The sequence below is a fragment of the Aricia agestis genome, chromosome 1 (genome assembly GCF_905147365.1).
Source record: "Aricia agestis chromosome 1, ilAriAges1.1, whole genome shotgun sequence".
In the NCBI taxonomy this organism is placed as follows: domain Eukaryota; kingdom Metazoa; phylum Arthropoda; class Insecta; order Lepidoptera; family Lycaenidae; genus Aricia; species Aricia agestis.
In genome coordinates this window covers 13,969,740-13,987,019 of record NC_056406.1, presented here as the reverse complement: position 1 = coordinate 13,987,019, position 17,280 = coordinate 13,969,740, and the positions used below count along the sequence as shown (strand labels likewise).

Sequence of the window (17,280 nt, the reverse complement as noted above, 5' to 3'; positions counted from 1 at the left end):
TGAGCGTCCCGCGTGCGCGACGCGCGTCCGCGGCGTGCGCGGCGCGACCGTACGTACTGCAATAATTACCACGTGCCTTAGCTCTACGGCCCCTCCCATATCGTCTAGGCGTACCATGTTATATGTATCGATAGTTATTATATTATTATGTACATATGTTTTGAAATAAACCAATATTTTATGAATTTTATAAGGATTTGTATATTGTAAAGAATATTATTAATTTTATCATAAAATTAATGCATAGACTGTAAGTGCTACATTTGTGAAAAAATAAAATAACATTTTAAAAGCTCATCGTTTTATTACTACATTATTATAATACTACGTATAATAGAATTTGCAAAATTAACAAAACAGTAACAACCATTATAATAATACAATACTGAAAACATGTTATAAAATAATTTTATGAAATTTGGTATAACAAATAATAATAATTTATCACCTAATTTTATCACACCAAGTTTCACATTTTTTTATTTATTTTATTTTTTTAATTCTAACAACTAAGCATAATAATTACTATTGATTAGTGATATATTGATAATTTAGAAGAGACCAACCGACTTCTTGAGTTCCTTCTGTTTCCAAAGCGGCAGGGATCGGAACTCGCTGTAGGGCATGTTGAACGTGGACACGAAGTCGTCGTGAGTTAGATACAACTGAAAAATTACATTTATAAGCTCCAATAAATCTTATAGTTTCCACGTCTTTAAGAGTGAGAGCGAGTCAATATCAATATTTAAACTAGAGGTAAACACAGCTTAAATATCATAGTTTAAATCTAGCTCTAACTTGAGAGCTTCTTTTTAGGATTCCGTACCCAAAGGGTAAAAACGGGACCCTATTACTGACACTTCGATGTCTGTCCGTCTGTCTGTCTCCAGGCTGTATCTCAAGAACCGCTAAAGCTAGACTTCTGAAATTTTCATAGATTGGGTATATTTGTTGCCGCTATAACAGCAAATACTAAAAACAAAACAAAGTTAATATTTAAGGTGGGGGGTGGGGAGTAATATTTAATACAACAAACGTGATTTTTTTTACCTTTTTGACTCGTATTTTATGATGATAACATGTAGTCTGTAGACACTTGAAATTTTCACAAAACCCTAAATAATTATTATGTATGTACTTACTTTAATATTTAATAATAAAATTAAAATAAATAATTAAGGGGGCTTCCATACAAAAAACCCAAATTTTCCAGTACTTTTGCTCTATAATGGTACGGAACCCTTCGTGCGCGAGTCCGACTTGCACTTGGCAGATTTTCTTTAATAACTTTAAAATAGTTTACATCTTTTAACTTCAAACATTTTTTTCAATAGAATGATAGGTTTCGTCTGCGTACTTCTTTAGTGAGCGGGTCGACGTCCGGCGGTAGGTGCTCCTTGGGCCCGCGCAGCAAGGACAGGCAGTACTTCTCGTGCTGGTCGAAGCACTCGCTGTTGCCGTTCTGCGGGGCCGCGCGCCCGCGCACTATCGCCTTTCCCTCCAGAGCGCTCACGATGGCGCTGAACGATTTGTGACCCTGAACACGTTTACATTTAATTTCGATCTTGTAAAAAGGTGAAAATAGAGTAATCGCAGCAACTACGTACTTTCCACATGGAGTTTTTCCACTGAGGAAAAAAGCCTGTGAAGTTAGGGGGCTCCCTTCCCTGGCCGAGCACTAGTATCGGTGTTTCGGGGTCCCGAGCGGCGGGGTCTGAAACATCAAACACTCCATTATAAACTCATTGAATGCGTTTCAAATAATACTTCGATTGTAATGGTTCAACGCTTTCGGGTGCTTTTTTTAATACGAAACCCTACCTACAATGTAAGTATCTGTACATGCGCTTGGATTCTGATCGAAACGACCGTTCCTGCTACTACAGCATAGCTAGTAATTTCCAAATAGTTAGGTGTTGTACCGTGCTGCAGATACTGTTCGGCGACTTGTCGCGCGTCGTCGCGCAGTCGCGGGCCGCAGTGTGCGCCCAGCCACACGAACAGAGCGCCGTGTGCGTCCAGCACCGCGCACAGCTCCGGCGCCAGATCCAGCTGGCTGAACGAGATTATCTCCTCGACTGGAATATAAGGTTAAAAATTATGATTTATCCAAGGGTTTGACGGAACATTTCAAGCATTTAAAAAGTATCCCGCCCTTTAGCCGTTTTGATACTTTTTTCCGTGCGGATAAATATAGTTGAAATATTATTATTAGTTGCTTTATAAGATTTTGCTTTATAGGTAAACCTACACGTATATTGTCCCGCCGTCTGAGCCGCGACGTAGAACAGGCGCGGTGGCAGCGGACGCTCCACCTCCTTGAGCGGTGATGGGACAAGCAGTTTACGTCGTTCGCCTAGCACATTCCAAAACTCTGGTTTTTCCTTGCCTGAAAACCGGGAACACACTTTAGTATATTGTTATAGACACAATTTTTATACTCTGTATGTTTATGCCAGGCGCCGGGCTGTGACCCCCCCTTCGGACCGCTCCTGGTTATGCTCAAAATATAAAACACTAGCGGCCCGGCCCGGCTTCGCACGGGTGGACATTGGTTTTTAAATTTTTTTTTTTAAATAAAGGTAGTCAATCTTTAAGTTAAGCAGAACATAAAAATAGTTTACATTATTTAGCCTGCAACTACTATATTATAATTATTATGTACATATAACACATTTTTATTGTATTTTTTTTATATTTTTATATTTTAAGTGTTATGTTTGATTATTTTATCCTTACCTGCAGAACTATAAGACTATAGTACATCACTTTGCGATAAGTAAGTATAGTCTATAATTTATAAAGCATAAGCAAGAAGGAATATTTTGGTAGATTTTTCACACAATTATTAACACTTAATACGGTTCCCTTTTTTCTCTCATTAAATATAGCCTATATTCAGCAGAAATAGTGTGGATTAAAAAATATGCATTAATACTTCCATCGTACATCGGCATCGTGGGTATCGCAGACACAATAGATCTTCAATTGTTATGCTGGCAGCCGGCTGCCGCTATTGGAGATTTATAGTTAAAGAAATTAATTAATTATAATAGCAATCAAAAATAATAGTCATTCAAAACTTATTTTAAAAAGTTCTAAAAATATTACTTTCGTAGTCATAACTTTTAAAGCTTTTTTGAAATTAGGATTATAATAATGAAGCACGATAGTCTATATCAAATCAATAAAGCAGCACCCGGCTGTCGCATAACTATTGAAAATCTATTGTGTCTGCGATTCCCACGATCGAGGTAATATTTACGTGGACTCTCCGGGCGAGTCTGTGGCACTGATAATTAAATCTCTCCCCTACCGCACGCACACCCGCGCAACGCGCCTTGACGCCCAATTCGCAACGTGCAGCAGAAATCGTAATATTTTAATTTCGCCATAACATTAAAACCAAACGTCCAATTTTAATCATTCAAAGACCAAATATTATCTACATTAACTGTACTTAGTGATGAAATAATTTATTTTGATAAGGGTCAATAGCATGATTTAAATAAACGCATTTAAATATAGTCCAAAAAAAATTCTAGATTTTTTAATAAAAAAATGGTTATTGTGCCTCACTCAACATAGATAGGTATAGTGTGTCGCGGACTTTTTTGTAGATATTTAAAAGATCTATAATTACTTAGAACATTTTATGCCTCTATCTTTTATAGTTTAGGCAGCGTACGCAAAATAAGTAACTTTTCTGGTTGATTTTTTAAACCTTGCGTCCGAAAATCCCAAATATCTTACGGAACCTTATATTTTTCCAAAATAAAAATTAGCCTATGTTCAGCAGAAATAATGCAGGATTCCAATGGTAAAAGAATTTTTCAAATCGGTCCAGTAGTTTCGGAGCCTATTCGACTCAAACAAACAAACAAACAAAAAATCAAATCTTTCCTCTTTATAATAGTAGTGTAGATGACATACATTGTTAAGTGTAATGTCACGTGTACCTTGCATGACGAGGGTGTGCTCGGCGGCGGCGAGGTTCTTGGCGACCTCCCGCTCGTCGCCGGTGGCGCTGGCGGCGCACCACACCCACACGCGCGCGCTCTCCCGCAGCACGTAGCACGCGCCGCGCCCCGCCCCGACGCCCGCCCCCGCCACCTCCACGCCGCGGCCTTCGCGAGCGTACTGCCCCGACACACGGATCAGCGCGCGCGACGGCGCCACCACGCGATTACCGGTAGCTGCACAGGCATGTTTCACTTTACATGGAAATTTCCTTTGAAAACTGCTTTTTCAGGACAAGCGCCATGTCCCCTAACGTTATGTGAATTGACATAACTCTTGATTAACTTCGCTGTAGAAATTGTGAAATTTAAATTGACTTAGGTACATTAGCATCTGGCATGGTAATGACGATTTCTGTGCGTTGTACACGTGACGTAATATTTGCTGTATAACTTCAATTGCATTAGGACATCTCTAATTGCTCACAATAAAAAAGATTAACAAAAAGATGCTAATAACACGTGTTGTAGAAAATTAGACACTCACGATTGTTGGACGTATGCCCATAGTTTGTGGAAATTTTTTGATTTATTCTAAAAATAATAATTTATTAATCTTACGATCATAATCGGTCGCGCTGCCGATGTAAGTTATCATCCGCCCTTTGTATATTTGCAGGAAATGTGCTGGTTCCTTGCCTTGGTACACCCAAGCCTGCAACAATATAATTTGAGTTGATTGATACTGTCTTAACTTGTTAGAAATTTAATGTTGCAGTCAAAACTTTACGAATACCTGAACAGGAAGACGCCCTAGTTTTATATAGAGGTCTTTGGCTTCTTTAGCACCCAAATTCCTCAAATCATTTGGCGAAGAGCCACCCTGAAATATAAAGAAAGAAAATACGTTAAACTTAAAAATAAAGCTAGAAACTGTTAACCTAGTATCAAAATAACGAGGTAAATTACAAAAAAAAATATATAAGTATTTTATAAGAAATTGTGTGTCTCGATACGTCATTTCGATCTTAGCGGAGAGAGGTGGTACCATCCAGTAGTAGAGTATAGTCTGGTCGCCGGTGGGCGCGTGGTAGGTGTAGAGCGTGAGGTAGCAGTCGCGGTCGTAGAACACGGCCTGCTGCGGGCGCGATATCTCCGCCAGCGTGCCCGCGCCGCTCGCACCGACCTCGTCCGCGCGCCGCACGCGCCACGCCCGCAGCGAGCCCGACCCGTCATCCGGCAGCTGTGCCTGCGGTTATGTCTTATGAGGTACTTGAAACGTCCATGCATGATCTACTAAACAGTTAAATGAGAAACTAGAATTTTAAAATCTTTCGCATGTTGTTGTTCATTTGCATTTTCTTTATTTTATTTTATTTGGTTTGTTACACGTAATACATTTATGAAATACAAACGCATATCAATTTCTTAAAGACGAACTCACCGCTTTTACAATATCATAAAAACAATAAAAAATATTTAAATTATTTAAAATATCATGCATCATGACAAAACTTACAAATTATTAACTTACTACTTACAAAAATATTATTAAGAATAATTTACCTCAGCCGCGAGCCATGCGTTGGAGGCGAGACTGTTGGCATCGAGACGTGTAGTAGCGGAGCGCGCGGCCCGTTGGCGTACATCGCGTCGCGCGTCCGCCCAGCTCCAGGCGTGGAACAGCGCAGCAAACTCCAGTGGTTCACGCCCCACCGCCACCAGCGCCACCGGGGCCGACCGACGCTTAGCTCGCGCCAAGCCGCGCGCAGCTGCTAGCGCACCAGCCGCAGCGCCGCGCCCGCACCGCGGCCCCGCCCACGCCCATACTCCTCGCGACCCGCCGTCGACGACATACACTCCCTGCTCACAAAGAATATAAAAAATATGATAACTAGTATTATTACCTAACCGACGAGACATAACGTCTCTCAATAGGGTGACGATACTGACGTCATCGCTTAGATCCTCGCGGTAAAGTGGTGCGCGTTTGAACTCCTCCAGGCGTGCGGCGGGGCGGTGCGACGCGGCGACGGGAGAGGTGCGGAGCGGCTGCGTGGCGCGGTAGAGGCGCGCGGGGCGCGGTGGGTCGGGCGCGGCAGCAGCGGCGCGGGCAGGGCGCGCGCGCAACTGCAGCAGCGCGTCCAGCAACCCGTGGTCGCCCGGGCAAAGAGTTTGCTCGTAGCCGTCGTGCGCGATCAGTATGCGCCGCGTTATCATGCCCTTGTCTGTGCCCCGCGCTAGGCGATACGCCACCTGAGACAGAAGCCCTCAAACGTTAGGACTCAGGTTCATATTATTTGTTTTGACCTTAGGACATATACATATTTTGACAAAATGAGACCAAATATTTCGGATTATTTTACCTTAGCGCCAAACATTTTCTCGATAAGGTGTGCGGCGCGGCCGAGCCACAGCACGACGACGGCCGCGGTGTCGAGGACGAACACGCCGTCGGAGGTGAGGTGCGAGTACGAGACCGACTCTAGCTGCAACACGACAGGCCGGCGCCCGCGCACGCGGTACAGGCGAGCGCCGCCGTTTATACTGCCACTGCATAGGATCCTGAAATCGAGTTTTTTATTATTTATTTTATTTTAAAGGAAAACTTACAGCTAGTACAAAGGTACAAAGGATTCAAAAGTAACAATACAAATGCCAATTAAAAGTTTTCGCGACTACGTATTTTACTGGTATTATAGGTATTTATATTATATTTTTTACCCAATGAGTATTTAATAAGTCAGTTAAGTGTTTACCTCATTCCTTCTCGGAAGTAGGACAGGAGTCGCGGCGACTCGCTAGCGGCGGTCTCCCGGTGTATGACAACAGGCGCGCCCAGATGTGCGGCCAGCTGCATGGCGCGACGCAGCGCGTGCGAGCCCGGCCCGCCCGCGCCGCTAGCCCCGCCCCCGCCGCCCGCGCCGCTCTCGCTCGCCCACGCGTGGATGTGACGCTCGGCGAACTCGCCGCTGCCATTCTCTTTGATCTCACGACGCTAAAATAAACAGGGAAAAGTTAAAGTATCAAATTTTAATAAAAAGTATATTTTAATAGCATTATAGTTTAAAGAGTAAGTAAACTTACAATAACATCGGGACCGGCGAGCTGTCCCGGCAGGGAGCAGGAGTAGATGAGGTAAGCCTCTCCGTCGTAGAATGTCCCATAGTGTGACCTCGGAAGCAGTTCAGCACTTGATTCCTGAAGCAGAACATTTTGTACTTAGGTAGGTGTATGGTTGGAAGATAGCTCTCGAATAAGAGTTTATCGCAACGGACACCGTCGACTAGGATCCAGAAATAATCTATGTACTTTAAAGTTAGTGAAAAGTTGGTACAATCTAAAGTCTAAACTGACTATATTACCTAATAGTTAAAATAGAAAAAGCTTCTGTATAATAACATAAATACGAATGCCAGAAAAGATATATCTACAAACTAAAATAAATTGACGAAGGAACTATATTTGAAAATTGAAATATTTTTACTCAATTAATAACAACAAAGCGAACATTTTTTGCAATCTCAGCAACAGTATCAGCAATTTCCAGCACGCATTACGAGAGACCGTTATGAAATAAATAAACTTGATTATATTTTCTGAAGCCAGTTCTAATTCTTGGCAGTATCCGCTGTCATATTTTTTCTGATCAGTCACGCTTTGCTTGTGAATGGAAACGGTATTTTGATACAGAATCTCGCCGCTCGATATAAACGTAATAGATATAATTAATGTCTACGATAGGTACTAGAAAAGTTGCGATAAAAATATTTATAATTTACTGCTTCGCTTTCTACAAGATTCCAGACTTTTTCACCCGTTCTTACCCTCTCGTCGTCAATTTATGAAATAAAGAAGATACCTAATATTCAATTCAAAAACACTACACATACATGTAGGTGTTTTTGAATTGAATAATATTTTCACATAATCATTTAATATTAATTTAGAGTTAAAAAAATCGTGAAATTTTAGATTACAAATAGGCAACAACCTGGGACTAGGAGTTAGAACTTATATAGGTATACGTTTCTTTTTTATTTCCTGCCCAGCACCCCCCCCCCCCTCGGTACGCCCATGGCTCCAAGCATGCAAGTAGATGCAGTAGATGCAGTATCATGCCACTTGATACGTACTAGATTCTCTGAATTGGACCGCGGCTCGGTCCGCATATGATCACGCGTGTTTTTTGTTCAAAACGCTTTCATCTGAGAACAATTTGTCTCGGCAGGTCCAGATTATCATATCATTACACCCATTAATTACATACCCATTACCCATCGCTTGTAAATACCCGACATATCCCGATAACAATTTTCCGTTTTCTTCGCTCAAATTAAATTTCACATTAGTAAGTTTTTTACTATCTAGATAGTTTTTACGACTTGGATCATGAAGGCATTATTCACCGAAACATCTACGTTTTCTAATAGAAGATGTGAATGTTATTTATATCCAGGATCATTCAAACAATAGGAAACCGATCTGGACTGGACTAGACTTCTCCAAAATCAGCTGAAACTCTTGAGATTGTGCCGCGGGGATAAAGCCTTATCTCAATCTCATCGTGCAAGAGACACAAGAGTAAAAGGACTATTTTGGACTCTAGTTATCATTGCAGTGCACCAGATTAACGTGTCACCTGCATTCAGCAAACAATACTATAAGCCATAAGCATGGTTTAATTAAATTGTTATCACAAACATTTTCACATTGAAATTGCAAACAGGCAAGAAATACTAAGTAGGCACCCTAATAAATAAATAATATTGGAAAGTCTCGAAGGTACCACCACAGCTGAGATTTCAGAATCATTAGGCTCGTTAAATTATACAACTTTAATGATCTTTTGCGAGTAGCTTAACAATTTTTAGCGGGTGCTAAAAACGACACAAATCTGCACCAATTAGACTTTATTAATTCCACTTAAACCGGAATTCGCTTCTTTTTCCTTGTGAGCGTAACAAATGAATCTTGTGACCTATATTTTTAATGATTGTAGACAATAAGTTAGTTAAAATAGTCTCGGTCGGTTGGCGGCTGTGGCTAGCGGTACCCAGTATAGAGCCGACGAGTCATCCGCCGTTACCGATACCTCATCGATCTAACTAGATACCTAACAATGCTACATCCTGATTAGATTTCTCTTATCTAAATTACTAATCCGAAAATTTTGGGCTTATCTGGGACGGTACCCCCCCCCCCCCCCCTCGGTGCGCCCATGCCATACTTGATAATATATTAGTCAAAGACAATGACCGTCCTTAGGGTCAGTTCACATTGCGATGTGATTAGGCGTTGAGATGCATTTTAAAAGAGCTATTTAAAATTGAAATAGGCAGACCAACACGGCGATGCGCGGCGGGCGGAAAGTCCGTCAATTCAATGTGTTTTTCCTGGTAAGCCGTACCTATGCCTAATAAATAAGGTTTAGTTTAGAAAGGCTCATTTTAAGGGCTCCTACACAAAACTGCGAACTCGTGCCAATTCGTATCGCAATGTCATTTTTATTATGAGTTTTGTCGCAGATATTTGCGATGCGAATTCGCAGTTTTGACCCAAAATGCATCGCATCACATGGCATCGCCACACCCCGACACGTTGCAATGTAAATAACCCTTAGAATTTATTTATAATATTAATAATTATGGTCAATACCGCATTGCGTCGGTATGACAAGCAGTTAAGTGGACATACGCCTTTATTGCCGTTGTCGCCTGTCACAACTTTCTCCTAGTTTTATGATTCATAAACACTTATGAATTAATTATTCCTAGTTGTATTGCGAAATATCATACAATAAACACATTACACTATCGCACGTGTTGAGGTCTATAGGTAAATATCCATAAAAAGGTTCAATGGCTTTTCCATAATTGTCTGGAAAATTATTTTCTTATCTGCCGGTAGATATATTTTCTTCATCAACACACACTACCTAAACATTCGGCGTTATTATCAAGTACCTACTTAAATCAAAATTGCAACTTTCTTTAGGTCAACTAACTTGATGGAGTTGTTTACGTAGGTAGTCTAGGTACAAGCGGTTTTTAACCGACTTCCAAAAAGGAGGAGATTTATTATGTTCGCCTGTTTATTATGGACGAACTTGACCACACATCTTTTTGCTCGCATCTACGCTCATCAATTATGATATTATTGTTATTAATTACTATCTTTGCTTTGAAGAAAGTTGTGTGTAAAGGGTCACTTATTGTCCTGATAATCCATTATAATAAGTATATTCTGTGGCTATTGGCTAAGCTAAGGGCTGCGGGTTTAGAACCCTATCAAAGCCTGTGCCATGGTAAGGGAACAGCTGTAGAAAATGAAGTTGTTCCTTGACCGTGAGTATGACTGTTTATACTTGAGCGAAATGACAAAACGCCAACCTGCAATTTCCTTTCTCTTCCTACTTTCTGTCCCGCGCCGCGCCCGTTCATTTGGTTGTTTGGGTAGAAAACGGTGACTAACATAATAGCACCTCCATAAAATTAGTAGTTTAGTTTACAAGATTGCTACTCATTATCGGTAACGTTAGAAATTACAGTCAAAATTTTAAGGCCTTTCTATACTATAAGGTAGGTCTTATTATAGTAGGTCAAGGTGGCCCTTGGCAGTGACTTTATATTCGAGCTTTTATAACTAGTCAAGTCATTAGTCACGTACGTACCTACGTTTGATGAATTATAATTATGATTGTTACAAATATTTCAATAACATGCATTTAATTATGGACATCAATCATGAACAATCACAGAGCTCTTTTCATAACGTCAATTTTTCCTTTTCATTACGAAAAATGTAATTGTTTGTATTGATTCTTATAATCCCCGGTGGTTCGTGGATCAACGTGGGAGAGGCCACGTGAGATGCTGTAAGGCATGAGAGAGCGCCCTTAGATAATTTAATACGTTACATAATTTCACCACGATCCACAGACCACAGGGCCCGCGATGCAATAGCATCATTGTTTAGTATGAGCACTCAGGCAGCATTATTTGTGTCAACCTTTCACGATTGTTAGATATTCCCACACTTTGACCGTTAGATAAATTTACATAATTTGGTTTCCGTTCGCCTATGAAAACCAGATACATAGTTACCTACAGATGCAAGCGCCTCATCTAATAGGACTACAGCTATCTCTTATCTGCATCTCCATAGATTTTGCTGCTAATTATGATTATTATTATTACTTAACTATAATTACTTGTGTAAAACTTAGATACAACTTACAAGGAATATTTTAAAGTTTTATATTTTGTCAGTAAGCAACTGTACTGTACTGTACTTAGAGATGCCTGAACTATAGTAAACAAAGGCTAAAAAGATAAAAGGAAAGAATGCTTTCTGACTTCTCAGATATCAACTGCAACTAGTTACCTATCGTATTTTGATCATTTTAAATTTTAATCTTGCTTCTTTGCTGCCACTGTTTTGTCTTGCTGGCACATTCGCTACCTTTGACCTGCCTGTTTAGTGTTTACTGTTAACTTTTTAAATTGGTACTTCGTAAGTTTGAACAATGGCTATTGTTTTGGCACCCTTTGTGCTTGTTAATTTAATGTGAACACAAAGCGGTAGCTATTGTGCTTAACTGAAATTGCAGAAATCATATTGGGAGATTTTTGCGCTGGAGTCTGGAACTATATTTTCTATATTATGTTTCGATCGATAGAATCGCCTATTAGGTTAAAATATAGTTAACATACCGCGACTCTCCATATCAGGAAAGTGGTGTGGTCACGAGGTACGGTGCGAAACACGGAGTCGGCCGGCACTGAACGTTGGAGGCCATCTTCCTCCTGTAAAATTAACTCAATATTAATTAGTAATCCTAGTTGTACTAAAACTATAATACTGACAGTGTATTAAGTGGAAGCCGTGTCAAAACTGTTTTACCCAGCTCAAGTATAAAGGTTTCTTACTTTTTTGGCTTGTGGATTGGCGTAACAACGCACAAAAACTTTTAATATAACATAGTACCTAACTTTACATTAGTAACAAACATATTTTGATCCCTTTACCGAAGCTTTTAACATTGGTGGAATCTAAGAAAACATTGTTGTATGTTAAGTTCTACTAATAATCTAATCTATAAATTTTTATACAATGAAAAAAAACTATTCAGGTTTCAAGTTCTTATCCAGTTTCCTACCTAGTTTCCATGTAATCTTTATATACCTCTATTATCTAGTTACTTTATACTTTATAGTTTATAGCATGAACAGAATATGGTTGCAGATTGCCGCTACTACTAGTTATGTTTGATTTAAAAGCTTAAGGGGCCGGGTGCCATCGAAATTCTCATACATACGTAATACCAAAATCATTTTCTCATACGAAAATATTTAACATGTTTGAGTTATTTTTCAGCTTAAAATAGTAATTATTAATAGGTTCCTGCACAAAAATTTACTAAAAATATTTAAACACTAAAAATATAGTAAAACACGAATAAATAAATAGTAAATTTACTACAAAATATTTAAACTCTAAAGAATATTTTTTAGTATTTAAATATTTTGTAGTAAATTTACTATTTATTTCTATATTTTTTAGTGTTTTACTATATTTTCAGTGATGCACCCGGCCTCTTAACTACTTTAAAACTACGAAGTCAAGTTTTACTCTATATTTAATAGAATCTTCAATCCTGTATATAAGTACCTAAGTTGGCAGTTTTTCGCGTTAGTGGCTAATAGTAGAATATACCTAACAATGGCAAGCCATCTAGGGTGTGTCTAGGGACCGCCTAGCTATTGTATCGTAAGGCAAAAATAGAAAAGACATGGGCTTGGCACTGCAATATTGTCCATTAGAATTTAGAACTAGCCTAGCCCTAAGTCTATTAGGTCTATATGATGCTCCGCTTCAATGGAATTGAAAAAGGATTTAGAACCTCACTACTTAGTTGCGGTTGGACTGGAGGAAACGGCACTATGTTAGGAAAATTTTGCGTCAAAATTTTAACCTCTTATAACCACCCCTTTTGAACACACCAATCGATAGGGGGCGCCAAGGGGAGCAAAAAAGCTCTGATAAACTTTTCGCAAAAATCAACCCCCGGCCATAATATAGAGGCCGATAGGAAAATTTGAAAATTAGGCCAAGCGAAAAACCTCGTTACTCGTATGAAGATAACACTTAAGAGCCCATATGACCCTAACTTGACTAGATACTTTAACCTAGATCTCAAAATCTGTAAGGTCTAGAAAACTGATTTTTTGACACAAGTAATACTTCAGTTCATAAAGATTAAATGCTCAAGACGAAAACACGATTACTGAAAAAATGCTCGATAGTTTCTTTTTTACAAAAAACCTTGTTTTAGACACATTTTTGCTTGGATCTTCGAAGTTTGCTGTCTTTTCTTTAATATTTTTTAATATCTAAAAAGGTATTGATAAAACCTAAATTTGCTCAAAAGTTCACTTTTTTCATAATCATTATAGTTCGTCTTTTATTCAAGTAAAACAAACTCGGCGATGATTCCGCGCCGTCCTTTTTCACCTGGCATAATATGAAAGACGGGCGTGCGCGTGAGTGTGAAGAGAGAAGGACGATGTTTGATTTTTAGTCAGGTGAGCTCTTGAAAATTTTTATTAAAAAATTAACCCCTGACGACCCCTTTTTAATTAATACACCAATCGAAAGAAGGTGCCAAGGCAAGCGAAAAAGCTCGGATAAACTTTTCTCAAAAATTAACGCCTGTCGAAAAACAAATCGAAATGTAAGTGTGGGTAATTAATAATTATATAGCAATGTTGGCCCAATACGACGTGGTTATTTTTTTGTCAACCACCCAGAAACAGGAGCCCCGCGTAGCGGGGCTCCGTCCACTTAATATTAAACCAAAAAAAAATGGGTTAGGTTTGTAAACCTTTACGTGGTTATTTTTTTGTCAACCTCCCAGAAATAGGAGCCCCGCGTAGCGGGGCTCCGTCCACTTAATATTAAACCAAAAAAATGGGTTAGGTTTGTAAACCTTTACGTGGTTATTTTTTTGTCAACCTCCCAGAAATAGGAGCCCCGCGTAGCGGGGCTCCGTCCACTTAATATTAAACCAAAAAAATGGGGTAGGTTTGTAAACCTTTACAAACCTACCCCATTTTTTTGGTGTACCCCATTTTGAAGTGTTTTTCCATACTAACGAGGGTAACATTTTGGCCCGTCTTTCGACAAGAGTTGATTTTTGAGAAAAGTTTATCAGAGCTTTTTTGCTCCCCTTGGCGCCCCTTATCGATTGGTGTAATAAAAAGGGGTGGTCAATGGTCATAGGGGGCTGCATTTTTTCGTCAAAATTTTTCTGTTTTTTTCCCATAGTGCCCCGTTTACTCCAGGCCAACCCTAAGATAGGTACTTACTACAACCCGAGAGGAGAGATGGCGTGGCACGTGACATAAATTTTGGAGCATGCTTAATTACAATATCCCGGAAAACATGTCGTCGTCATATTGTCGCATGTCGTCGTGCGTTACCGACTTACCGCCTACCTGTGCTAAGTTTTTACACTGGACTAAGTAGCTACATAGTCGTTTCTTTGTAAAAAGTTTTACTTTCTCCTAAAATTACGTAGTATAGTTATATTCTCTTTGAAAATTACTACTTCGTGCAGTCCATTCCTGATCTTTACTTAGTGCGAGAAATACTATAAGTAAGTACAAAAAATCAAAATTTCAAAATGAAATTACGACTCTGTTCACTTTTTACCTCCTTGCACATTTTTTAAACTAACACAAATCCCTCCTAATAGGAAAAAATATTCAGAACACTTTTAGTTTCATGCACGTATAAACACAAATTTGTTTACTTGCTCGGCGCCTAACTTCAAATGCATTTTCGTAGCCGGCGCTATATGCGGAGTGACGGCGATTTCATTACGTGTTGCTCCCACCCGCACGCCGCGAGCACTGATGGTGCACAGTCAGACCGCTGGCGGCTGGCGGCTGGCCATCGAACTGAGAAGTGCGGACTCCTCGCCGGCTGACTCAGACACCTCACTCTCCGCGATTACCGCAGAGCGACGTCGAGAAAAGAAAATTGTTTCACGCTGACTGCACAAACATATTTATTAAATGCAGGAGCTAATTAAATCTTTGGAAAGTCTGTGGCGTGAGGCGGTCGACTGATTGATAGCCGCTGCTGTTTCACTATCGCATTTTCATCTTACTTCAGTTCACGATATAACGACTTAATTAAACTAAACCGGGACACGTCGTCGACGATAATGCGGAGCAAACTTTTTCTACGTTGATGCACGATCACAAAGTAGTAATTTGTTGAATACCCACATCGATTTTCTAAAATATTATTTACTCACTCCACTTGCACTGCTATTAATTTTACATTGCCGAATGCAGTGAAAAAATCTTCTACATGTTATCGAGCGTCATGAAACTAAAGTTGTTCTACTGATTGGTGTTACTTTTATTGAGACTTTGTTTAAAGGGATTTAAAGGGTTGTAACTAATGGTTACTTAAGATTTTTGCTCACAGGTCACAGCAGTTCTGTAGTGCACGAAGTCGGTTTGTTATCAGAATTCAGAACAAACAATTAACATTCTTTGAAGTGCAAATTAGCGCTTACATATATTTAATAATTATTAATTTGCGTTCAGAGTGAGTCACATAATTAATTTCGCTACTTTAAAACTAATTAAATAATATTTGCTCAGCGAGATTGGAAATCAGAAATGCGTAAAGGCCAGTGAAATTGTAATGATATGCTACGAAGTAAAAGTTAGACACGGCAAACTGATAAAATATGAAACATGCTAGATGAACCTGATATACATCCATCAATACTCTTTCCACGACTAATCACTTTTATGGCTCGCGGCATGCACGCTAGGACCTGTGGCTCGAGCTAGCGACTGGACACTGTGGCACTGGCCAACTGTGGCACGGCACCCAGCAGGACTATGTGGTGCTACGTGAGGATCTACGGTCCGGTGCGCTCTTTGTGTCACTTCTATCCGCGTTCACTTTTATTAGACACGCACTACAATAGCCGAATGTTGAAAAGTGTGCGAACAATTCGTTTCATAAGCGAATTATACGCTTCACCTACTATAGACATGCAAACGACTCGTATTTAATTACGGGTACCTACTTACTTAATAGTTATCTTAATAGCCCCGGTTGGTGGCGCTGTGTCGAAACAAAAGTTTGCAAAATGTTCACACAGTTCGCAGTTCTTTAGGTACGATTGCAATCATATAATTGACCATAACATTACTAGATACCATAGACGAATTATACTCCATGCTAGATACGTAAGTTTCGCCAAACTACAAGTAGACAACAAATAGTAGTATCAAGTTTTAAGCAGCCCCGGATCTAGGGGGGGGCAAGCCGGGGCCTGTGCCCCGGGCGGCAAGTTCAGGGGGCGGCAAAATTCACACTTCACGGACCAATGGACAACTCATCATTTATTTAACTTTGACCACGGAATAAATAATAGCACAAGTACAGTACAGCAATCTCATGGCCATATAAAGTTGACCGATACCCTGAGCGCGGAGTGAGACGTGCTGCACGAACATTTATTATTCGCGAGGCGCGTAGGCATAGTTCAAATTTCAAAATACGCGCCCGGCTCCCGCTCGCCTGCAGGAATCGCAGATCGGGGCAGCACGCGTCTGGTTACCGTGAGTGCGAAAGAGATAAAGCTATATTCGAAAACTTCCTCGTCGATCTCTCGCCACGACAGTGTTTTGTTTTAAAAATGTGAGTTGTTTGTTTATGTTAAATGTTTACTATTAATTGGTACTTGTCTGCAAGCTGCGAGCGAAGTTTTAGCAAATTAAAACTAATTAAAAATTATTTGCGCTCTTCTATGAGCCAGCTTATATTCGCGCTTCTATGAGCCAGCTTATATAGCGCTTATCGGGTCTTGCAATGGTTACGCTCAAAGACCGAAAACGCTCAGTGAGCGAAATTCGCGTCGTGGCCCTAGTGAAAACGGCCACGACGCGTTCTGGTAATCACAGAAATACCACATAGCGAAATTCGTGTCGTGGCTGACGTGCTATTCGACAACAACGCGTTGTGGTAATCGAGAAAAGCCATGACGCGTTCTGAGCATTAAAAAACTGCCACGACGCGTGGCTGTTTTTAAATGCTCAGAACGCGTAATTTCTGTATTGTGTATTGCGCACACACTTGGGCACTATAAAATTACTCCTGCGTAACTGGCCTGGTTTCATTGAAACCAGAGTGCTCTTGTGTATTGCGCACACACTTGGGCACTATAAAATTACCCCTGCATATCTGGCCTAGTTCATTGAAACCAGAGTGCTCTTGTGTATTGCGC

At 40.1% G+C, this 17,280-nt stretch overlaps 1 protein-coding gene across 3 annotated transcripts; it reads right to left on the bottom strand.

The window, feature by feature from the left end:
- Positions 1-407: 407 nt before the first annotated feature.
- LOC121728100 (villin-like protein quail) lies at positions 408-15,872 on the bottom strand. 3 transcript variants are annotated; one of them, XM_042116218.1, is made up of 16 exons: positions 15,750-15,872; positions 11,675-11,767; positions 7,047-7,160; positions 6,719-6,957; positions 6,326-6,524; positions 5,913-6,215; positions 5,526-5,822; positions 5,008-5,208; positions 4,756-4,842; positions 4,581-4,674; positions 3,960-4,196; positions 2,252-2,389; positions 1,923-2,078; positions 1,608-1,714; positions 1,358-1,537; positions 408-665 (listed from the first exon to the last, which is right to left on the bottom strand). In XM_042116218.1, the coding sequence occupies exons 1-16, from the start codon at positions 15,762-15,764 to the stop codon at positions 552-554; spliced, it is 2,574 nt and encodes an 857-aa protein (XP_041972152.1). In that variant the 5' UTR covers positions 15,765-15,872; the 3' UTR covers positions 408-551. The 3 variants fall into 3 exon arrangements, with proteins under 3 accessions (XP_041972152.1, XP_041972158.1, XP_041972145.1); XM_042116224.1 differs by lacking the exon at positions 15,750-15,872 and adding an exon at positions 14,676-14,785 and having other exon boundaries at positions 409-665; XM_042116211.1 differs by lacking the exon at positions 15,750-15,872 and adding an exon at positions 14,776-15,230 and having other exon boundaries at positions 410-665.
- Between the last annotated feature and the right edge of the window lie 1,408 nt (positions 15,873-17,280).

What these genes read in the sequence shown, in the direction of transcription:
- LOC121728100 (XM_042116211.1), bottom strand. Translation starts at nt 14,802, where the DNA reads ATGCATTTGAAGTTAGGCGCCGAGCAA. An exon ending in GCGAGGATCTAAGCGATGAC is followed by an intron (nt 5,823 to 5,912) that starts GTCAGTATCGTC and finishes CTTTGTGAGCAG; the next exon opens with GGAGTGTATGTCGTCGACGG. An exon ending in CTATACTCTACTACTGGATG is followed by an intron (nt 4,843 to 5,007) that starts GTACCACCTCTC and finishes TTTATATTTCAG; the next exon opens with GGTGGCTCTTCGCCAAATGA.